General features: G+C 41.4%; 3 protein-coding genes across 6 annotated transcripts in view; 2 read left to right on the top strand and 1 right to left on the bottom strand.

Annotated features, from left to right (window-relative positions):
• The window catches only part of CGAS (cyclic GMP-AMP synthase), a 31,071-nt gene extending 29,956 nt beyond the window's left edge, over window positions 1-1,115 (bottom strand). For 2 of the 3 annotated variants that reach the window (XM_049695434.1, XM_049695433.1), the window contains exon 1: window positions 480-1,115. The gene's annotated coding sequence lies outside the window, so the exon portion shown is untranslated. The remainder of the gene's footprint in view (window positions 1-479) is intronic. The other variant, XM_049695435.1, reaches the window with a different exon arrangement.
• Window positions 1,116-1,243: 128 nt separating this feature from the next.
• Window positions 1,244-22,723, top strand: MTO1 (mitochondrial tRNA translation optimization 1). Of its 2 annotated transcripts, XM_004270113.3 has the most exons (12): window positions 1,245-1,562; window positions 4,427-4,626; window positions 4,707-4,824; window positions 8,670-8,959; window positions 11,566-11,678; window positions 11,777-11,967; window positions 12,200-12,330; window positions 13,183-13,387; window positions 13,469-13,640; window positions 16,808-16,926; window positions 20,113-20,273; window positions 21,908-22,723. In XM_004270113.3, the coding sequence occupies exons 1-12, from the start codon at window positions 1,346-1,348 to the stop codon at window positions 22,067-22,069; spliced, it is 2,079 nt and encodes a 692-aa protein (XP_004270161.1). In that variant the 5' UTR covers window positions 1,245-1,345; the 3' UTR covers window positions 22,070-22,723. The 2 variants fall into 2 exon arrangements, with proteins under 2 accessions (XP_033284515.1, XP_004270161.1); XM_033428624.2 differs by lacking the exons at window positions 16,808-16,926; window positions 21,908-22,723 and having other exon boundaries at window positions 1,244-1,562; window positions 20,113-20,257.
• Window positions 4,831-8,393, top strand: LOC105748013 (cyclin-dependent kinase 2-associated protein 1-like). Its single transcript, XM_049695445.1, has one exon. It carries the CDS (start codon window positions 6,789-6,791, stop codon window positions 7,134-7,136), a length of 348 nt encoding a protein of 115 aa, XP_049551402.1. The 5' UTR covers window positions 4,831-6,788; the 3' UTR covers window positions 7,137-8,393.
• Window positions 22,724-24,036: the final 1,313 nt, after the last annotated feature.

The raw sequence follows: 24,036 nt of genomic DNA, 5'->3' as shown, positions 1-24,036 counted from the left end.
CATAGAGATAGTAAAAAAATACATCGTTTAAAAAAGAAGCAAACTGAAAAGCAATATAATCAGTATTATACATGCAAAATAATAGTAGCATTAGTATAAGTATGAAACACTAGGAGGCATTAGCAACAAAATGCTGACAATTATTATGGAGATGAGGGCCGGAAGGCCTGATGGAAGTTACGGGTTCCTTAACTCTCAAAGTTTTGTATTTCTGGAAGCTTTAAATTGTGTATAAAGAATGCTTATTAGTAATGTAATAAGAAAAAAATTATGCATTCGATAGATGTTAATAATCAGAACAATTAAACTGCCACATGGGCTGTTTCACTATCTAACCAGTCAAAATTTCCTCTCTAAGAAAGGTGTTTGTCTGCTCCCCCATGCCTGCAAGGCCTCTACTTGCCCAGCTTCAAGACCGAAGAAAGAGCCCGGAGTCAGCAACAGAGACATCAATGGTTTAATGGATAGGGGGAGCTTACCTGTCTGAATCAAGGTCCTAGAGTGACACCCCACTGTGTACGGCGGAGGGCGGGCAGGACACAGGGCAGTCTTTGCTCCCAGGGGCAGAGGGAGGTTAGCAATTATAGGGGTAAGTAACTACAGGTCGACTCATTACCAGGGAAACCAGCCGAGGGGCACGCCCCCTCGCCAGCCCTTTGCTAAGCTATCACTAGCTAGGGCCTGGGGCAAGTATGTAGGAAGGTCAGTCATGTGAGTTGGGTGTATGTGAGGCAGAACCGGTTAAGCAGGGGATGTATAGAGAGCAAGAGAACAGCTACCTCCAGCGGCCTAACCATACAGAAGGTTTTAAAAATATCAACTGCAAAAGGCTGGACATTTAACCTTCAACCCTTCCATTCACCTAATTAGCCATCATGAATATTTCATCCACAAATACATTTGAAGGCCTTTGAAATCGATTCCTATTCAGACTCTAGTCTTCATAAACAGAAGTCAAGGTGATAGCCGCACCAGAAAGTTCAAAGAATCTGATAAAGCAGTCATTCAAATTCTTGTTTGTAGGTGGCCACCTGGTGATCAGGGCAGCAATTCGCTGAAAAGGACAAAAGATGACGGAGTAGGAGTCCCCCCAATCCAGAACCATATGGAATCAAACAGCGTGCGTCAAGAAAGGAGGCACACACCTCGCTGGCCACCTGCACAGCTGTCGGGTCTTGTTTCATCAGTAAAGTTTCGCCAAATTGCCAATCAGCGGCGACGCTGGACGTAGACGCGCTACGCTGTGACATCAGAACAAGATGGCTGCTCCCTGAAGACGTTCATCTAAATGTTGCTCCCTCGCTCGTGTCAGGCTCAGAGTTAAAGACTCGGCCTTTCTCCAACCATGTTTTCCTTCCGAGGCTGTGGTCGCTGGGTCGCGGCTTCACTCACCAAACAGCACCATCCGTCTTCCCGGTTCAGCGGTGACAGCGCGGCGCCCTGGACTCCGCACTTCGACGTGGTAGTCATCGGCGGAGGACATGCGGGGACCGAAGCCGCTGCCGCCGCCGCTCGGTGCGGCTCCCGGACTCTGCTGCTCACGCACCGAGTGGACACCATCGGTGAGTAGCGCGGTGTGGGGCTTGCCTAGGACGCAAGAAGCCAGTGTCCTCCTCCGCCCCCTCCCAGTGCCTGGGGTGTGGGCAACCTTTTCCCTCCCTTAAGGCTGGTGAGAATCCTGCCGACTGTGGTTGTAGCCTGATTTGTGTTTCGCAGATCAAGCGGGCCCGGGCCAGAGCTCTAAGACTAGGGGCCATTCTGTGGACCGTGGATTGAGATGCTGCCGAAAAGTAATTAGTGGGGAGGGTGCAGGGGCCTGGGGGTTGGTGAGAGGGGGTGCCTTGAGAAAAGGGCAAACTGTAGGAATACTGGCTGATGCCTTATTTCATTGTTGCCATTTGCCCTTTACTAGCTTGTTGCTTTGGTTAAAGAGTGAATTAGGACTTCCCTGGTGGCGCCGTGGTTAAAAATCTGCCTGCCCACGCAGGGGACACTGTTGGATCCCTGGTCTGGGAAGATCCCACATGCCGCGGAGCAACTAAGCCCGTGAGCCACAACTACTGAGCCCAAGTGCCACTGAGCCTGCGCTCTGGAGCCCGTGAGCCACAACTACTGAAGCCCCCGCGCCTAGAGCCTGTGCTCCGCAACAAGAGAAGCCACCGCGGTGAGAAGCCCGCGCACCGCAACTAGAGAAAGCCCGTCCATGCGCAGCAACCAAGACCCAACGCAGCCAAAAATAAAAATATATAAATAAATAAATTTATTTTTTTTAAGTGAATTAACATTATTAGTACTCGTTTATTAAATGACCATTGTGTTTTTCTCGAGATTTTGTGAAGCCCTTTTGAAGAACGAGGGTACTTTTTTATTGCATTCTGTATTCCTACTGAATGTTTATTCCCCAGTTTTGTGCTTAGGACGACCCGACAGTGCTTTTTTGCACTTACAGGCTGTGATTGGACGGCCATAATTTAAACAAGACTCCTCTCTAGCATCATCTTAGGTACTAGCTAGGACATTATCCTGTAAATTATGCATGCCTATGTCTTTCCTCTTGCATTTTGCTTAAGAGTGAATAGTAACTGAAATGTTAACTGTGCTTTGTGTAGTGAAATACTTTTTAAAACGACCATTCAGCTCGTAACTGTGGAGAAATATGCACTGTTAACAGCGATTCTTTTGGAGCGAGGCTGTATGATTACCCGAGTAAAAACCAGGAACAACAATTTAAAAAATCTAATGAACAAAAAAGTATGGAACTAAGATGATCATTAAATAGTATAAGTAATGTAGTTCTGTCAAGGATAAAGGAATTCCCATCAAAACCCATGTTCATTAAGTAGTCATTAATATCCTATAAAAATACCCATTGTATTTATACCAATATAATATGACCTAAAGTTTCTTTTTAAATAAATAGATTTCAGAGATATTTTAATAACTCTTATATTAATAGATGAGCTTAATAAATGACAGTTCTATCTTAAAATCAAAGTCTCATTTTTTTAAGGTAATTGGATGTAGTAGAGTATCAAGTATTTCTGTCCTCAGAAAGATAGCTTTGGCTGAGAAAGTTGAACTTCCGTAAGAATACAGAATGCAGGAATTGTCCTCTTTCAATTCAGTCATATCATCTGCAAATAACGAAGTCAGAGACAGAAAATATTTTATACTAACCTGGAAAATAATGCTTTTCGACAAACTATTTTTTGGCATTCACGACAAAAGAGAAAAGTCTTCTGACACTAAATCAGACACTGGCAAGTAGGATTACCATGATTACTTTAGATCAATAAAGGTTTACCCCTAAACTGAATTTAGGTCATACTCCCCAAACAATGCCTCATAGGGAATAGTGTTTACCTAAGTAAATAGTGATTCTGTGTCAAAGGAAGGAGGGAAATAATCTACTGCAGCTGTCATCCCTGTTTTTAGAGTAGGGACGCTGAGGTGCAGAATATTAGATAACTTGCCGAGATCACTTGGAGCTTATAAGTGGTAAATCTAGGAACTCAGCCAGATCTCTTGCTCACTCCTAACCCATGCTCCTAATCACAGCACGATTCAGCCTCCCTCTGGAGACCATGAAAACTTTTGGAGGGCTTGTAGCTGGCCACAGCGGATCAGCAGATTGTTGACATAGCTTTCCCACTCTGTACCTCCCATAAGACTTGGGGGATTTAAGGAGAAGGTATAAAATGTGAATTCTACTTTCAGGAAGCTTATAATTTAATTATTTCTGCAAAATAAGCATAAAGAAAACAGCAGATGGCATTTATGGAAGACATACTTGATTATAACTGTGAACCAGTGCAAAAGGACTTCTTAAAATTATGCTTGATTTAGGAAGGTTTCATGAGGTAAGAATTTCAAGGTCACATTGAAAAGGAAGAAGAAAAGGCAACGTAATGAATGTGTACAAGGGAAAGATTCAAAAGAAACTTTCAGCAATGGTTTGTCTTCCAGGATGCCCTGCATAACTTTTTCTCTTTTTAAAATTTTATTTATTTTTGACTGTGTTGGGTCTTTGTTGCTGCGTGCAGGCCTTCTCCAGTTGCAGAGAGCGGGGGATACTCTTCGTTGCGGTGCGCGGGCTTCTCATTGTGGTGGCTTCTCTTGTTGCAGAGCACGGGCTCTAGGCGCGCGGGCTTCAGTAGTTGTGCCTTGCAGGCCCTAGAGCGCAGGCTTCAGTAGTTGTGGTGCACGGACTTAGTTGCTCTGCGGCATGTGGGATCTTCCAGATCAGGGCTCGAATGCAGGGGGATTCTTAACCACTGTGCCACCAGGAAGTCCCACCCTGAATAACTCTTGCATCCTGTTGGAACTCCAGCATTTTTAGTGTTTGCTTCAAGTTCTTTTATTTTATCAAGACTCACTATATGCAAGATACTAATATATTTATTTTGTTTATGTCTGTTCTCTTTAGGTCAGATGTCCTGTAATCCTTCCTTTGGTGGCATTGGAAAGGGGCATTTAATGAGAGAAGTTGATGCCTTGGATGGCCTGTGTTCTCGAATCTGTGACCAGTCTGGTGTACATTACAAAGTATTAAACCGGCGCAAGGGACCAGCTGTTTGGGGTCTGAGAGCTCAGATTGATAGGAAACTTTATAAACAGAACATGCAGGTAAGAACAGGGCATGAAACCAGGAAAGATTGTAGTGATTGTTTAACTGTTATGTTTCAGCTTGCTTTCTGTTTTGACAGAAAGAAATCCTAAGTACACCGCTGCTTACTGTTCAGGAGGGAGCTGTAGAAGATCTCATTCTTACAGAACCAGAGCCTGAGCACACTGGGAAATATCGCGTCAGTGGTGTTGTTTTGGGTATGTACTGCCTACAGATGATAATAATAGTATCAAACTCCATGTGAGAAATTGATTTTGAGCAGAGTATGGAGATGTTTTGCTAATTCTAGGAAATTGTGTTTTCTGTTCATACATGAGGAAAACTGTATAAAAAAATCATACTTCTTTCATTTTGACAACGAAGCTCACATTCTGTACCATCTTATTTTGGGACTCTGTAGCCTGCATAATTGTGTATTTTCCTCCTGGTATTTCTTATTTCTGACTTTAAATATTTTTAATTTATATTTTACAGGATTATTATATGTTTTTTATTTGAGTTTTATATTAATTTTTAAATTAAAATAACACATGCACGTAATTTTTACAAAAATCAAATAGAATTTAAATTTGTATGTAAAAACAATTTCTCTCTATTATCTCCCTCTACAGACTTAACCACTTAAACAGTGATGGGAAGATTTGTGTGTGCACAGTTAATTTTATTGCTTGGGCAACCGTATAGTCTGGTGATTAGGGATTGAACTGGCCTTTTTGTTGGGAACTCCCAAACATCTGTGTCTCTTAGTCCTCAGGCAAAGAATCCATCTTCTGCCAGGGGACTGGACTGTTGGCGCCTGCTAGCATTCTAGGAACAAAATGGTAGGAGGGGCTGTGCTGAAGAATCTCAATCATTTAAAATACAGAGATTAACTTATTTTCCCTATTTTAAAATTAATTTTTATTATACGTTTATTAGTTTTTTTTGAATGGGGAATACATATAATGGTAAACGGTTTAAAGGAGATGAAAGAAGGTAGAATGAAAAGGTGGACTCTCATCTTGTGCCCCAGGCAGCCAGTTTCCTGCCTCGGGAGTATTGCTCGTCTCTGGTGTGATCTTTCTGTGTGTGTGTTTATATTTCCCCCCAACACACATAGCAGTAGCATATTGTACACACTATTCTGTCCTTTTTTTTTTTTTTCAACCACTTAATCTGTGTTTGGTTTTCTTTGCTTTAGGGAGCTATGTTTCTTTCTTAAAAGTTCATGTTTTTGTCCTGTATATTACCTTAGTAACTATGATTTTGTATAATATACTTAATCTTCTCTTTCTTCTGTCAGTGTTTACTGACTTCCCTCTGTTGAACAGTTACTAGTTTTATTTTCATTTCCCTTTCTCTCCCCTGCGTCCTTTCCCCTCCAGATTTGATGATTATATTGTTTGATTAGTGTAAGGTAGATCTGTCTGCAGGCAAACCTTCATACGCAGATTTCAACTCTTTCTCTCATTTTCAGCCCCCTAGCTTCATTCCTACAGTTCTTATATTCAGTCCTCCAGTTTCTGAGCCTTGGCACGGCAAGTTGCTTCATTGTCATCAGTATGTTCTCTTGAGGTTCTTGAGTTAAGGCCTTCTCCCCTCTGCTAAATCAGTTATCACTCTTCCAACCACTTTTTTAAAATTTAATTTTATATTGGAGTATAGTTGATTTACAATATTGTGTTAGTTTTAGGAGTACAGCAAAGTGATTCAGTTACACATATACATATATCCATTTCTTTTTCAGATTCTTTTCCCCTGTAGGTTATTACAGAATATTGAGTAGAGTTCCATGTGCTATACTATACAGTAGGTCCTTGTTGATTATCTAGTTTATATGTAGTGTGAATATGTTAATCCCAAACTCCCTCCCCACTGCAACCACTTACTATCTTCTGAAAATATTTTGAAATTTCTCATCTTTTGACAAATTCTTTCCCATTACTTGTCCTGTGGTTTTATCTCTTTTTTGCCCCTTTATTTCATTTTCTTGGAGTTTCAAGAGGAAGAAGAAATCATGTGAGGTGGTCTGTCATATTTAACCAGAAGTCTAAAATAAATTAATTTAAAAAATTAACTGAGAACAGCAAAAAGTGCGCGGGAGCTGGGCGGGTGCGCGGACGCCGGGGCCGGGCCCCGCTGCGCCCCGCCGCGCCCCGCCACGCCCCGCTGCTCGGGGGGCATGTCTCACAGCCCGAACTTGACCGCGCACATGCCCGCCACCTCCCTCAGCGCCTCTGGGAGCGTCCACCCGCCCTCCACCAGTATGGCGACGTCTTCCCAGTACCGCCAGCTGCTGAGTGACTACGGGCCGCTATCTCTGGGCTATGCCCAGGAAACTGAGAAGAGCCAGGTGCCCCAGAGCAAATACGCGGAGCTGCTGGCCATCATCGCAGAGCTGGGGAGAGAGGTCAGACCCCTCTCCGCGGGCAGCTGGAGCGCGATGGGGACCCTGAAACGCGGCATCATCCACGCACGAGGGTTGGTGCGGGAGTGCTTGGCAGAAACGGAACGGAAGGCCGGGTCCTAGCTGCCTAGTGAGCCTGGAAGGTTTTCTGTCTTCTTCCGAGAGGAGAAGTTACAGTAGTTCATCTCTCCTGTTAGGATGAAACTTTGTTTTCAAAATGGCAACAGTTTTGTTTCTCCTCCCCCCCGCCCCTCCCGTGGTTCACCAGGCTCCGAATCTACAGCCTGTAAGATTGAGGAAAGATTTTGTGGTTGATGGGGAGTTACATTTTAACTTTTTTTTTTTTTTTTTTTTGTGGTACGCGGGCCGCTCACTGCTGTGGCCTCTCCCGTTGCGGAGCACAGCCTCCGGATGTGCAGACTCAGCGGCCATGGCTCACGGGCCCAGCCGCTCCGCGGCATGTGGGATCTTCCCAGACCAGGGCACGAAGCCGTGTCCCGAACCCGTGTCCCCTGCATCGGCAGGCGACTCTCAACCACTGCACCACCAGGGAAGCCCAATGGGGAGTTACATTTTAAATAGTGAGGAACTACCCAGGTGTTGTTGTTGTTGTTTTTCAAAGCATTGATTCAAAAGAGGCACGTAAAAATTACCTGTCTTACAGCACACTAGTTTGCCTCCAAGATACCAGTGTCTCATTCTCCTCTTTTGAATACATTTATGTTACCCGCATTGTTCTTTGTTCCTTTTCGTAAGCTGATACAACTTGAAGGGGTTTTTTTTGTAGTGCGGACTTGACAGCACACTTAACTAGTAGCTGGTCCCCTCGTTTCCCATACACTATAGATTCTGCTTAATGTAATTTCTTTTTTGCTTAAGCATTTGCATGACTATTAGTGCTTTGAAGTCAATTTTAAAACCCAATTTTAGAACCCAGAACCACCTAAATGGTCTTGTCAAAAGACTGAACCTGAGGGCTTCCCTGGTGGCGCAGTGGTTGAGAGTCCGCCTGCCGATTCTAGGGGACGGGGGTTCGTGCCCCGGTCCGGGAAGATCCCACATGCCGCGGAGCGGCTGGGCCCGTGAGCCATGGCCGCTGAGCCTGCACATCCGGAGCCTGTGCTCTGCAACCGGAGAGGCCACAACAGTGAGAGGCTCGCGTACCACAAAAAAAAAAAAAAAAAAAAACACAAGTTATAAATACAGAAGAAAGAGCAACCTCCCAAACCAAACCTAACAAGGATCCCGAAATTTTTTCTGAGACTGTATGTAGATTTCAGTTCTGCCTTTCCTGTAAGTTGATCCAAACATCTGGAAGAAAATGGAACTGTTTGCATCTTTTTATTTATTACTCGATGTAATAAGGCTTATTTTCATTAACAGCTTGTAAAAAAAAAAAAAGGAAAATTACCTGAGACTGTTCAGTGCTGACAAGGTTTTAGGAGCATGTGTATCGGTGAGAATACATTATGCTCTCCATCCCAGCTTTCTTGGATTCTTGAGATTGATAACATATAGGCTTCTTACTGATTTAAAATCTTCTTCAAGTTTCTAAAGACAAAATTTTTCCGTAGTTTTACTACAAAATAGTCACGTTCCAATTTGATCCATGGTAACAATTAGAACCTGAGTTTTATTTTGTTTCCTATCCTTTAGTGGATGGAAGTACAGTGTATGCGGAGAGTGTGGTTCTAACTACTGGGACGTTTCTGAGAGGCATGATTGTAATTGGATTGGAGATGCATCCAGCAGGACGTTTAGGGGATCAGCCTTCCATAGGGTTGGCTCAGACTCTGGAGAAGTTGGGGTTTGTGGTGGGAAGATTGAAGACTGGGACTCCGCCCCGGATCGCCAAAGAATCCATTAATTTCAGCATTCTAAACAAGCAGACACCAGATAATCCATCCATACCGTTCAGCTTTATCAATGAGACAGTGTGGATCAAGGTAAGATCATTTATGAAAATCTGACTTTAAACAGAGGATATAGACTAACCATTTTTTTCTCTTTTTTTTTGGTAGCAATTCACTTTTCTTCACTATTAGTGTGCAAAAAAGGGATCTTTAAAAGGATTAGCTGATTTGGCTACTTGGGTATTTCCCCATAAATTCTTAAATTTCATTACTTTGATAACTTTGCCTATTTAAACTTTTTGAAATAGTTTCAGAAAAGTTGTAAGACTGTGAAACTCCTATAAACCATTGAAATTCACCCATTGTTAATATTTTGCCCTCTCTCCATATATAGAGAATAGATACATGTATATATTTAATGTATAAAACAGTAATATACACATTTATTTATTTTAAATTTATTTATTTTTGGTTGCGTTGGGTCTTTGTTGCTGCGCACGGGCTTTCTCTAGTTGCGGCGAGCGGGGGCTACTCTTTGTTGAGGTGTGCGGGTTTCTCATTGCGGTGGCTTCTCGTTGCAGAGCACGGGCTCTAGGGTGCGCGAGCTCAGTAGTTGTGGCGCACGGGCTGAGTTGCTCCGCGGCATGTGGGATCTTCCTGGACCAGGGCTTGAACCCTGTCCCCTGCATTGGCAGGCGGATTCTTAACCACTGCGCCACCAGGGGAGCCCCCCACATTTATTTTTACTCTTTTTTCTTTTCCAGAAACATTTAAAAGTTGCAGAGATTATGACCCTTTACCTCGAAATACTTCAGTCTGCATCTCAACTAAGCTCAAAGACATCCTCTTTTTTTTTTTTTTTTTTTTTATAGACATCCTCTTTTATAACCTCAATGCAGTGATGAAATTTGGGGAATTTAACACTGACACAGTGCTGTTATCTAATACAAAATCCATAGATTTTGTTGATTGTCCCAATACTTTTTTTGTCCCAACATTTTTTTTTTCCAATCTAGGATGACATATTGCATTAAATTGTCATTTCTCTTTAATCCGGAACAGTTCCTCAGTCTTTTTTTTTTTTAATAAATTTATTTATTCATTTATTTTTGTCTGCGTTGGGTCTTCGTTGCTGCACACAGGTTTTCTTTAGTTGCAGCGAGCAAGGGCTACTCTTCGTTGCAGTGCACGGGCTTCACATTGTGGTGGCTTCTCTTGTGGAGCACGGGCTCTTGGCACGCAGGCTTCAGTAGTTGTGGCTCGCGGGCTCTAGAGCGCAGGTTCAGTAGTGGCGCACGGACTTAGTTGCTCCACGGCATGTGGGATCTTCCCGGAACAGGGCTCGAACCCATGTCCCCTGCACTGGCAGGCAGATTCTTAACCACTGCGCCGCCAGGGAAGTCCCAGTTCCTCAGTCTTTAATGGCACTGATACTTTTGAAGATACAGGCTACTTCTACCTATCCTTTGAATTTAAAACACAAAAAACTGTATTGTGTGTTTAGAATTAAGGGCTAATATTTGATGGTCCTAGTTTCTGGTGAGTGTTACCCTGATGAGTGGCTCCAAGTGTTGTTATTTTGAGCAAGTGACTTTTATATTTTCACTTTGGTAAAATGTAAATCATGATGATACTTTCTTAGTGTGTATATTTTTAAACTTTTGTTTGTTTGTTTGTTTTTGTTTTTGCATTACGTGGGCCTCTCACTGTTGTGGCCTCTCCCGTTGCGGAGCACAGGCTCCGGACGCGCAGGCTCAGCGTCCATGGCTCACGGGCCTAGCCTAGCTGCTCCGCGGCATGTAGGATCTTCCCGGACCAGGGCACGAACCTGTGTCCCCTGCATCGGCAGGCAGACTCTCAACCACTGTGACACCAGGGAAGCCCAAACTTTTTGTTTTTTAGTTTTATATTTTATTTTTGGCCACGCCACACAGCTTGTGGGATCTCAGTTCCCTGACCGGGGATTGAACCCGTGCCTCCTGCAGTGGCAGTGTGGAGTCCTAACCACTGGACCATTAAGGAATTCCCTGTTTTGACATTCCTGGTTCACTTTCCTCAGTACTTTGTTCTTGCTTATTTTTAAAGCAACAATCCCAGACATCACATCATTTCACTCAGATACACTTTGGTACATGTCTTTAACAAATAAGGACTTTGTAAAAATCGACACAGTACTATTATCACACATAGCAGAACATAATTTCTTAACATCATCTGATATTTGGTGCTCAATTTTCCCTAGTTTTTATAGTTGTTTTTAAATGTTTATTTAAAATGTTTTTTTTTTACAGTTGTTTTATTTGAACCAAGAACCAAATGAGGTCCATACATGACTTTGGACTTTGGATAATATGTCTTATAATAGTTCCCCTTTTTTTTTTACACTTATATGTGGAAGAAACCGAGTCATTTCTTTTCTGAAGTTTCCTACATTCTAGATTTGTCTGATTTCAACCCTCTGGTGCCTTAAACATGTTCCTGCATCCTCTGTATTTCCAGTAAACTGTTGATCTGGAGGCTTGCGTAAATTTAGGTTCATCTTTTGGGTTGTTTTTAACAAGCATACTTCACCATTAGCATTTGGCATTATGCCTAGATTTAATATCTATAAAAGTGCATATCATGTGTGGCATTTATTTGAATAATAGGCAAACTAATAGAGAGGCAAAATAATGTTGTAACTAGTTCCTGTGTTTTAGCCAGAAGATCAGCTGCCATGTTACTTGACTCACACCAACCCTCAAGTGGATGAGATTGTCCTTGAGAACCTTCACCTTAACTGTCACGTTAAGGAAACTACAAAAGGACCCCGGTAAGGACAAAATATCAGTGCTCAATTACTGTAAGGAACAATGTCAACCCTCTTTTGTTTGTTTCATTAAATTTTTAAATTTCAATGTCTTTTTCTAGATACTGTCCCTCCATTGAATCAAAGGTTTTGCGTTTTCCAAACCGTCTGCATCAGGTTTGGTTGGAACCTGAAGGATTGGATTCTGACCTCATCTACCCGCAAGGGTTATCTGTGACACTGCCAGCTGAATTACAAGAGAAAATGATCACATGCATCAGAGGCTTGGAGAAAGCTAAAATGATTCAGCCAGGTAAAGAGAATGCCAGCTGCCCTTCAGTCTGAGCTCAGCACTGCTTAGCAGATGGTGAGGAGATCTTAGCCACAGTCATGATTGCTTAGAGCCTCAGAACACAAAGCCCAACATCTGTGCATTTAAAATAGTCTTCGTTTTTAAACAGCATTTAATGATAATCTTTGCATCTCTACCTTGAGGCAAATCCAGCACTGTTTTTATTATTTTTTACCATTTATTCTTTGGCCAGGCTATGGTGTTCAGTACGATTACTTGGACCCCCGTCAGATCACTCCTTCTCTCGAAACCCATTTGGTGCAGCGGCTCTTCTTTGCTGGACAGATAAATGGCACTACTGGTTATGAGGAAGCTGCAGCTCAAGTAAGAGGTTGTTCAGATGTTGCTGAACAGAAAAGGACTATTTAACTGGTGTTCCTCCTCTTGATGTCTGTTATGATAGCTGTATAGAGCTTAGATACAACTCAGAACTACAATAGAAGACTTATTCTGTTTCAGAGTATACAACAGGATTTTAAAACCACTGTGCCTTTATTACTCTTTTCTGAGCTCCTAGATCCAATAGCGTATTTTGATTAGATTTATTATATTGCTTCTGAAATTTAAAAAAAAGAAAATTTAGTTCTTTTAAACTAACTTTATTGAAAATTACCCTATTATTATTCCTTTTTTTTTTTTTTTTTTGCGGTACGCGGGCCTCTCACTGTTGTGGCCTCTCCCGTTGTGGAGCACAGGCTCCGGACGCGCATGCTCAGCAGCCATGGCTCACGGGCCCAGCCGCTCCGCGGCACGTGGGATCTTCCCGGACCGGGGCACGAACCCGTGTCCCCTGCATCGGCAGGTGCATTCTTAACCACTGCGCCACCAGGGAAGCCCTATTATTCCTTTTTAAGCAGAAAGTTATGTCATTGTTACTTGTAAGTAGGGAAAGGCTAAAAGAAGTCTTACAAGTGGATTTTTTAAAAAAAGATTAGCCCACCTAGGTTTATTAGGAATATTATATATTTTTTAAAACAATGAATCATAGCATTCTAAACTGGTACATTACCCAGATTCTGTTTCTGAATATGGACCACATTTTCTGTCTTTGTTCTATCCCTGCTGGGCAGGGCCTGCTTTCTCACTTCCTGAGCCAATTTTTCCAGGTAGTATCTGAATAGGATAGCTCTTTGTTCAGTTCATAATGGCCTTTTAAACATTTCAGTCCTCTTGTAGGGTGTGATAGCTGGAATCAATGCAAGTCTTCGGGTCAGACACAAGCCTCCTTTTGTCATTAGCCGAACAGAAGGCTACATAGGAGTCTTGATTGATGACCTCACCACGCTGGGTACCAACGAACCATACCGCATGTTTACCAGCCGAGCTGAGTTCCGCTTGTCACTGCGTCCTGATAACGCCGACAGCAGGCTCACGTTCCGAGGTAACTCTTCACTGAGTCTTGCAACCAGATTTCCTCTCCTTTAAGACCTCTTTCATTATAGTCTCTCCCTCCCTCTTCTAGGGTACAAGGAAGCTGGTTGTGTGTCCCAACAACGATATGAAAGAGCTACTTGGATGAAGTCTTCTTTAGAAGAAGGCATTTCTGTGCTAAAATCCATTGAGTTTCCAAGTTCTAAATGGAAAAACTTAATCCCAGAGGCTTCTATAAGTATTGGTAAAAGTCTACCTCTCAGGTATGCATTTTTAATGTAGACCTTTCTTACTTTTTTTTTTTTTTTTTTGCGGTACGCGGGCCTCTCAGTGTTGTGGCCTCTCCCGTTGCGGAGCACAGGCTCAGCGGCCATGGCTCACGGGCCCAGCTGCTCCGCGGCATGTGGGATCTTCCCGGACCGGGGCACGAACCCGTGTCCCCTGCATCGGCAGGCGGACTCTCAACCACTGCGCCACCAGGGAAGCGCCTTTCTTACTTTTTAAAGAAAAATGAAATCATTTCAGAGAGATATTACCTATAAATTCCCTACCTGCACGTTTTAAATGAATGCAGCTATTACATTTGCTTCTTTTCAGGATCCTTTAGATGTAACTTATCTCTTTATTCATTAATGACAATATATACGATTCTAAATTATTTTCATTTTTTAGTTAATTTCTCTGTGGCTCCCACTGAGTTCTTCTGGCTTGCCTAAGATTTAGGGGGTACAAACCAAGAAATAGAGTGATCTGCTTTCTTTTTTAGGCAGGGAGCAATTGGAGTGGTCTCATCTTGCCTGTGAGGTATAGCAGGGAAACTTTGATTAAGCATAGTGTTATAAATTCTTTGGGCTTAATTGAAGAGTCCCTTGCTACATTTTAGGGTTTTGTCCTTGTTTTTACCATTCTGGTTATATGGACTCTAAGTCTAAAGGGCATTAATATAGAGCTTTTTTGCTTCAGAGGTATGTTCCTAAAAACCTTGCATAATTCAAAATCTGCATCTTTCACCACTGCTTCTTCCCATTTAAAAAATGTAAGCTAGTCGGGGGTGTGGGATGCTCAGAAGGCATATATCTACAATCATCGTATCTTAGAAGCACACATGCTGGCTTGATCTTGCAACTGTGTCTCCAGTATGTTCTTCCTTTATAGTTTTCCTTTATTTCCAACCCCGTTTTCCTTGTGAGGGATTCTGTGGACTTAAAGGTATACCCATTTTAATGCTACTTTTTATTATCTCTAATCTTTCCAAGTGCTCTCCCCTTAACTAACAGCCAGACATAGCATGTCTTTGTTTGGCTTTCATGTCATCACAGTGTTTTATCGTTTACAATTTCTGTTCCCAGATTTTCATTTTCACGGGAATTTCGCAAAGCACTGGCACCATGGTTAGAGGATAGTAAGCAGGTTTTTAGTTATAGTAACAGTAAGTAATAAATAACCTGTATAGTAGTCACCCAAACCAGGGGATCTCATTCACAGGAAAGACAGCCTGGTTCACAAATAAGGGTGCTGGATGTATTTGTTTACCAGCTAAGTGGTACCGGGAGATGGTAGTAGTATAAACATAGTTTTATAATTCGCTCAGCTGTCCAGCTATTTGTTTGTGTAAATTTAAGAGGGTTCACATTATTTCAAACTTTGCAAAAGAATTTATAACATTATGCTTTGTTTAGATCAAATATTACACTATTTCAAATTTTGTATAATTAGAATTTACATTCAATGTGACTAACGTGGATTGTGATAACGAGGTGATAATGTGATAACGAGGTCATAGTGAGAGCATGGGAAGTGATTTTTTTCAACACAGTTTAAAATGCGAACTGATGAATAAAAATATGAAAAAGGAGGCTGTCAGTTTTATGTTTTTACCTAACTAATCACATGAGTAGCCATTTTGTTAAGGTGATTTCTTTAAAAACCAGTAATTTGGCCAAATGCTTTCCTTGTTTATTCTGGTGTCTTTCATTTCAGAAGGAAGCGGTGACAGTGACCAGGCCGCATTTGATTTCAGCAGAATATTTATAGTCTAGGGTTCAGCCTCCCTAAAAGAACCCACTTTATCAGTTCCTAGATATGTAAAGCTAAAAAGATAGAAACTTGGGCAGAGGACATGTGTTGCGTCTACGGCACACGTGGTGGGCTCTGTGCCGGCCTGAGAAGTTGAACTGGACTTCGAGCTGGCATTTTGACAGAAGAGATCCACAGGTGCATGTGCACACACATCTCCTGTCATGATTACAGGGAAACGCATTGACCTGCCAGGTAGCGCAGAAGCTGTCTCTTGTGTTCTGTGGAAGTGTGCTAGCTTGTCCTTCTGGGCCAGACCTCTGCACTCTGAGGCTTAGGCTTCATTCAAAGCTGGTCTTGAAGTTTGGGCCTGCAAACAGCTCCAAGCCTTATAAACAAATTATTTAAAACCTTTTTAGAAGTTAAATGGTCACAGGCTTTTCTTTGAGGTCACTATCCTGCAAGATTCCATGGTAGCTGTTTTTTTGGTTAGTCGTTAGGAGGTGTGTTCCAGCATGTTCTATCATTTCTGAAAGGACAACCCCTTTCCTTTTGGAGTTTAGGGTTATTTGGTTTCATTCTAGCTTATCTGATGAGGCCTCTGAAATTAGTTGACATAATTCATCTCGTGGAGCACAACAAAGTCGACAGTTCCTTGTGGAGAGAGGGTGTCTAGCCTTTCCTAGGCCGTCTGAGGAAGAGATGAGTCAGGCATCTGTAGAGGGTGGTGACACATGACCCTGGTGATAGGATGAGCTGTAAAGAAGGCATCTGGGAGGCCTGGAAGAACTTGGGACCCCAGGATGGGCAGAGCTGACTTTCTGTTGCCTAATTAATTGGTTTAATTGGTTTTGGGTGGACAGAGTTGATCAAAAAAGCAATCTATTAAAAGAGGGAAAGATCAACATAAACAAAAATAAAATTAAGGGAAACTGTACAGATCAGTGAGGCCTTGTGAGAACCAAACAAAATGAGAAGGAAACTGCGGATATTTTGCAGTCTTGGAGAGCAAGCCAGGAGATCTTCAGCTGGTTCCGAGCACACGTGCAAACACACTCACAGGACGTGGGCTTAATGTGACTTAGATGTAAATTCTTATGGAGTTCAATCAAACCCTTGTTATCAGAGGATATTCTGTCCTTACAAGAAAGGGAGGACAAGTAGATTATTGCAGTGCTACCAGCAACTTATCCCTCATGATAAAGGAAGGGAGTTGAGGAGAATCACATGCTAATCTTCTTGAGGTCCTACTGTGTTGCAGTTGCTGCTGCGTTTGCTCACTGTACTTGGGAAGAATTAGAAATATATTGATATTATTTATTCTGAGATTTGTATTATTTTCAGGGTATCTTGTTCTTAATCTGCTTGATATAATATGGACCCCTGTGTTAATGAAACTTTTATGTATTTGTAGAGCTCTCGATGTTCTGAAGTATGAGGAAGTTGACATAGAGTTGTTGGCCAAGGCTGTTCCAGAGCCCTTGAGGAAGTACACCAAATGTAGAGAACTAGCCGAAAGACTGAAAATAGAAGGTAGAAAATATTTTTTTACTTAGGACGTCTGTATGTTCTCCTTCCCTTTCGTGCAAATTGTGAATGGATGGCAGATCCACAAAGAGCTCTCTGTCAAGAGGAGCCATTATTACCATAGGACCAGCATCATCTTAGGCTCTAACCACTCAGAGTGGGGTTCCCAGATAGCATTGCAACATGTGGGGGCATGCTAGGGATGCAAAATCTCAGGCTCCACCCCAGACCCACTGAGTGAGCATCTGCTTTTTAACAAGATCCCTACATGATTTGTGTGTATATTTCATGTTTGGGAAGTGCTACTGTAGAGCTCTTCTTTAAAAAAATCAACAAAACCCCCCCTTTTTTTTTTTCTTTTGAACTTTTTTTTTAACATTCCCCCCACCCTTTTTCTTTAGATCTTTTTTTCCCTCCTCCACCCTGCTGCTAAATTATAAGATCTAATGCGAACATGATCAAGGTGTGTTCCAGACTTGTAAACTTGCCTGTTGTAAGAAAGTAATCTTTATTATTTTTTTATATTTATTAATTAATTTATTATTAATTCACTTATTTTGGCTGCACCAGGTCTTAGTTGTGGCATGCGGGATCTCTAGTTGCAGCATGTGGAATTCTTTAGTTGCAGCATGCGAACTCTAAGTTGCGGCATGCGTGCGGGATCTAGTTCCCCAACCAGGGATCGAACCCAGGCCCCCAGCATTGGGAGTGCAGTGTCTTACCCACTGGACCACCAGGGTAGTCCCTACATTTTCCCCATTTTAATGTTCTAATAATGAGAAAAATAATGCTATCTTTGGCTTTGACAATATATTGAAATACTCTTCCATTAACAAATACTTACTTTGTATCAGGCAAAGAAATCCACAGTCTGCCCTTGTACATTATTATAACATTTGGTGTGCTCTCATACTCTTCGTCAGTATATTGACCATCAAGGTCACATGTGACTTTTGGAGTTGCACTGAATTCTTTTAAAGTTTTTCTTTATTTAAAAAAATTTCAAAGATAAACAAATACTGAGAATAACGTTAGCTTCTGCATTGTGATAGATTTTTTTCCTCCAGTGGAAAATTATGTGGAGAAAAAGGCAGGGAACAGAATGAGATGGGGGAGAAGGGTAGGAAAAGCAGGATAATGATGGATTGTTCAAACAGGAAAGGACTTTAAGCTCCTTGGGGACCAGCGAAGGTGGTAAGAATGCTGCATTCCTTCTAGCAGTGATAATTTTCTTTCAGTTCCAGAGAGGTCACCTTGCTATACTTTGGCTGCATATATAGGATGACCCAAGTGCTACCTATCATTCTTCCAAATGACCAGACCCTAGTCATTTGCTAATGTGTAAGAAATATTGTTAACCTTTTATCTCAACACCATGACCTTTCTATTGAGTAAAAATTACTTTATTGAACATTTAGGCTGTTAGCATCTAGCTGTTATACTTTAAACTTGGTTTGCAGTTTTGTTTTGTCCAATAAATCATCCAGAATAATTATCTTTAACTTGTTTATAGGAAACCCTGACTTCAGCCACGGAGTAGCTACTGTTTTGCCTTGTTCTTTAAAGACTCTGGCATATATAAAGACTCTAATTTCTATCCATGGCTTAAAAGAAACTACACTAAGTTAAAAAGTAACACATATCAGTGGTTTTCAAATCACTGCCTGGATCCTCCACTAGACAAGTTTCTTCAAGAAACTGCGAGGCAGAAATTAGTTTCAGATTCTTTTTTATAGTTATTTCTAATGTTTTGCTGTATACATTATTTGAAAGATTAAATATATCTTTAACATATACATTACCTCTTCATTTATATTCTGTGATCCTATAAAGAGTCTATGCATGAGTCATAAAATTTCATTCCAATTTGTTGTACTAATTTGTTATATATTGTATTAATCACATGCATTATTTCATTTGATACTTGAAAGTGTCCTATGAAGGATAGCTATTAGCATTATGTCTTAATTTTAGAGATAAGTAAGTGATAACTTGCCCAGCAGCACACAATTGGTGAGTGGCAGAGCTGGGATTTGAACCTAGCATGTCTGACTATGAGGCCTGTGCACCTCACAACTATCCTTTGTTGTCATAAAGACCATCATAAGTCCTCCGGGTCATCCCTTAACATTTCTAGATAAAGCAGCTGAGGCCCAGAAGGATAATGATGTGTCCATAGTTAGAGGGTAGTTTACTGGCAGAGCCAGGCTCAGAGCTGAGATTTTCTGGCTGCCAGTCGAGTGATGGAAGCAGATACTGCCAGAACCTTTAGGGAAGACTTGCTTTCTTAAACAGGACAGAATGACCACCTCAATTTAGGTTTTAAAACAGGTTTTGGATTTACTTTTCTAAGAACAGAATGCTTTAATTACAAAATAATTGCTGAATTATCTTCCTGACTTCTGAATAACACCTTAAATTATTTAAATTAGGTTATCACCTAAGAATATCTACTTTTTTAAATTATAGCTTTATATGGACATAATTTAGAAAACCATCTTCTTGGAGAAACATCTTTTTAAAAAATATTTATTTATTTATTTATGGCTGTGTTGGGTCTTTGTTGCTGCGTGCGGGCTTTCTCTAGTTGTGGTGAGCGGGGGCTACTCTTAGTTGCGGTGCGCGGGCTTCTCATTGCGGTGGCTCCTCTTGTTGCGGAGCACGGGCTATAGGCGCATGGGCTTCAGTAGTTGTGGCTCGCGGGCTCTAGAGCGCAGGCTCAGTAGTTGTGGCTCACGGGCTTAGTTGCTCCACGACATGTGGGATCTTCCCGGACCAGGGCTCAAACCCGTGTCCCCTGCATTGGCAGGCGGATTCTTAACCACTGCGCCACCAGGGAAGCCCTTGGAGAAACATCTTTAGGACTTAAAATTCAAACCTACGGCCTATTGAAGGAAACGTTCCACCAAAATTTGTACTGAGAAGGAAAGCAATTTCTTTTTTTACTTTTAATTTTCTAGATTTTTGAAATGAAAAGGACATGGAATAAACTACCATACAGAATGTTGTAGTTAATACACAAGATACTCCCTCTCTTTATTTTAGCCTCAATGTGCTCATCTGTGAAAGGGAACACCTTCCCCACCTGTCTCATGGTACTGAGATCATGTATGCAAAAGCTCTCTGTAAATTGTAAAAAACTAAAAATGTAAGTTGTTAATGTAATCTGCATATCATAATTTTGTTCACCAGCCACATATGAATCAGTATTGTTCCATCAGCAACAAGAAATAAAGGAAGTTCAGCGAGATGAAGCTCTCCAACTGCCAAAAGACCTAGATTATTTGACTCTCAGGGATGTGTCTTTGTCCCATGAAGTTCGAGAGAAGCTACATTTCAGTCGCCCACAGACGGTAAGAAAACAGGCAGTGGATAGGAACGGTTTATAAAGAAAGAGCCAGAGCTTTAATTTTTAAAACCTGGATTTACAGTGGCCACATAACTAATTTTTATTTCATCATAAAAAGCTTAATCTCTTATTTTCATATTCTCTTTGTATGACAGATGTCAGTATGTTTTTATGAGATGAAAAAGCTTAGTCTAAATAAGTAACTGGAAGTCAAGAATTGGGTTGATTATAATTATCCTCTAGTCCCAACCTTGCGCTAAACTGTCAGTGCAAACTTGTATATATGCATGACTTAAAAGAAACTACTTTAGGTTAAAATAGAATATATATCAGTAGTTTTCAAATCACTACTTGGATCCCCGCCCTAGGGATTCCATAGTGGTGTGTTGGGAGCCACTAGGAGGAATAAGGGGGCCAAAGAGGCCCCCCACCCCATGCTCCTGCTTGTGTGCGTGTGTGTGTCTATGTGTGTTTTGCATTTGCGTGAGTACACGTGCACCCAGCTGTAAACATCTGGTAAAAACTTTATAGTATATAATATTGGACTTGTAATAACAAATATTTAGACTGGTAGGCTGTATTTATTGATTCTGAGACACACATTTTAACATCTCTGAAACTGGGTTGTATCTTAAAAATTGATGATGTATCATAGTTTAATGGGAAGTGGGTTGTGTTTGTTTTGGTTTTGGTTTTGGTAATGGTTCATAAAAATAAAGGGGCACTTAACAAAACCATAGTCTGCAAAAAATTTTTAAAAAAATAGTTTTTAAAGGGAGGAGTGATTTCATGGTGTTCATGAACTTAACATGGTGTTCTTAGTAAAAGTCATTGTGGAAAGTGGGCAAAGAGGCTCTAAGTTTTATAACTGTATCCTATTCATATTGGGTTATGTTTCTGTGGATACTCACGGGCTGCACTGCCCAGTATGATAGCCGTTAGCCAAATGCGACCATTGACATTAATTAAAATTAAATTAAAAATTCAACTCTTCAGTCATACTAGCCACATTTCAAGTGCTCAGTAGCTACAGTAGGCTATTGGCTACCATATTGGACAGTGCATTTTTACTGTGCAAATGTTATAGAAAATTTACATTATCACAGAAAATTGGATTGCACAGAACTGGTCATTGGAGTTCACCTCTTATCCAAAATTCTAAAATACAAAAAGCTCTGACAAATGCCTGCTACAGACTCATTTGGTGGCAAAACAGACCTGAACTGATATGAGGTCTTTATACCACTTGGAGTGAATAATTCATACATTTCACTGTAAAAATATACCACAGAAATATTACTGAGATTAATTATAGAGTGCTGCCCAACACACTGCTAGTGACGTTAGATTAGTTTAATGAAGAGAAAAGGTTAGGTACTCTAACATCTGTTAGTTACAAGATCTTGGACAACTCATTTTAATGTCTGTGAGCCTCAGTTTCCCGTTTGTAAAATGAAGATATTAATAATAACCACATTTCTTTTATCTACTTTCTGAGTTATTTTGAAGATACATTAAGATAATAGTTTTAAAAATATTTCATAAACTGTAACATACAGATTGTTAGCAGGAGGAAAATAGATTTGCTTATAATTGACATAGCTTATTTATGTTTCTCTCGTGGTTTTTAATTCCTAGATTGGGGCTGCCAGTCGTATACCTGGAGTGACACCTGCTGCCATCATCAATCTGCTCAGATTTGTGAAGACCACTCAGCAAAGACAGGCAGCTATGGACAGATTGCCCAAAACTGATCAACATTTATGTAACACAGACAAACTTGAAGATAGGCAGTTATAGCTTTCTATTCATAGAAGACTTTTAATCAATACAAGAGTATAGATAGGAGATAAGATGTATTTTTTTTTAGCTTACTATTAGTAACAAAGTTTATTTAGCTAATTAAATCCAATCTAATCTTAATCACTCCTGACAATGTACAAAATTCTTTTCTCAAAGTTCCCTTTTTTCACAAACGTTTTATCACTTTTTATATCCATATGATTTGTCCCTTAGTTTGCCCCATCCAGAAACAAACAGCTCTAGGACAAAATTATTACCATCATTTTTCCTCAACAAAAATATCTCCATTCTTGGGCTTCCTTGGTGGCGCAGTGGCTAAGAATCCGCCTGCCAATGCAGGGGACACAGGTTCAAGCCCTGGTCTGGGAAGATCCCACATGCCGCGGAGCAACTAAGCCCGTACGCCACAACTACTGAGCCTGCGCTCTAGAGCCCACGAGCCACAACTACTGAGCCCGTGTGCCACAACTACTGAAGCCCGTGTACCTAGAGCCCGTGCTCTGCAACAAGAGAAACCACCACAATGAGAAGCCCGCACACCGCAACCAAGAGTAGCCCCCGCTCGCGGCAACTAGAGAAAGCCCATGCACAGTAAGAAAGACACAATGCAGCCAAAAATAAAAATAAGTAAAATAAAAAAAAAACAAAAAACTCCATTCTTTTTTTTTTTTTTTTTTTTTTTTGCGGTACGCGGGTCTCTCACTGTTGTAGCCTCTCCCGTTGCAGAGCACAGGCTCTGGACGCGCAGGCTCAGCGGCCATGGCTCATGGGCCCAGCCGCTCCACGGCATGTGGGATCCTCCCGGACCGGGGCACGAACCCGTGTCCCCTGCATCGGCAGGCAGACTCTCAACCACTGCGCCACCGGGGAAGCCCCAACTCCATTCTTTATACCTTCCCTTGCCGACGACACATATCTTACTTGCTTTACACAGTGAAATGCTTCCCTTATCATTTTTAGTAGCTTTAATTACATATTACAATTTTTAACCCTTAAAAGCCTTAACAAAATAAAGAAAAGTAATTGAACTGTTATACCAGCATTTACTGACTGGCAAACTTATGAACATATTCCATAACCTCTAAAAACTTAACATCTTTCTCATAGCATAATTTCTCTTTAATGTGGTACAAGATATGTGTTTAATAAACCCAAACATCTTCTGAAGTTCCACTAATTAACCCAAGGCTGAAGTCTCAGGCAAAGTGGGCTTTGTATTTTCAGGACATGATAAGAGTTAACTTCAAGCTTTCTCCTAGGCATATTTTTGTTCTCTCAGGGTCAGAATTCTGAAAACAGTTATTTCATCAAGCTAGCTTCCTCTAAGTGCACTTCCCAACACAAACGGTCCTCAATGTCAGACACATGTCAGAACCAATTGGCAAAATGCCCAAATAGCACTTCATGCTCAAAAAAGTAGTTTGCCAGGCGCACACCGGTGGACTCGGTCTTGGAGCTCGTCAGCTCGTTTGGAGGCATCTTTCCGTTCCACCAAGGAAAAGCGTACATTGGCAGCGAGTGCCGAGCAGGGGACAAACAGGGAGGAGCCCCGAAACAAATGGTTTCGACAGCTGCTAGGAACGTCCCCCCAAATCCCCCTCCTGGGGCCACCGAGCCACGAGCAGCGGGGTCCTCGCAGCCATCCCAGCACGTCGTCAAGGCAGCGGCTCTGCTCCAAGATGTATTTCTATTTAGCACCTGTTAATCTTATTAGGTTATTATAGCTTTGTCATTAATTTATGAATAGGAGAGAGATTATAACTGCTTTTTGTGGATCTGAAAAAAGTTATAAACTTGATTTATACTCTTTCAGGTGCTCTAATACTATTAATGTAAGTTTGGGCAGTGTTCATCAAAGAGAGAGATAGTGGAACTAAAACTAAACCTGAGAAAAAAATCTCAGCCTGCAGCTAAGGACTCTGTCGGGAATTCCCTGGCGGTCCCGTGATTGGGACTCTGCACTT

Source organism: Orcinus orca, chromosome 12 (assembly GCF_937001465.1).
Source record: "Orcinus orca chromosome 12, mOrcOrc1.1, whole genome shotgun sequence".
Lineage (NCBI taxonomy): Eukaryota > Metazoa > Chordata > Mammalia > Artiodactyla > Delphinidae > Orcinus > Orcinus orca.
Note: the sequence above shows the minus strand (reverse complement) of the source record. Positions and strands in the feature narration are given on the sequence as shown.

What these genes read in the sequence shown, in the direction of transcription:
- MTO1 (XM_004270113.3), top strand. Translation starts at nt 1,346, where the DNA reads ATGTTTTCCTTCCGAGGCTGTGGTCGCTGGGTCGCGGCTTCACTCACC. An exon ending in GCACCGAGTGGACACCATCG is followed by an intron (nt 1,563 to 4,426) that starts GTGAGTAGCGCG and finishes TGTTCTCTTTAG; the next exon opens with GTCAGATGTCCTGTAATCCT. An exon ending in CGTCAGTGGTGTTGTTTTGG is followed by an intron (nt 4,825 to 8,669) that starts GTATGTACTGCC and finishes CCTATCCTTTAG; the next exon opens with TGGATGGAAGTACAGTGTAT.
- LOC105748013 (XM_049695445.1), top strand. Translation starts at nt 6,789, where the DNA reads ATGTCTCACAGCCCGAACTTGACCGCGCACATGCCCGCCACCTCCCTC.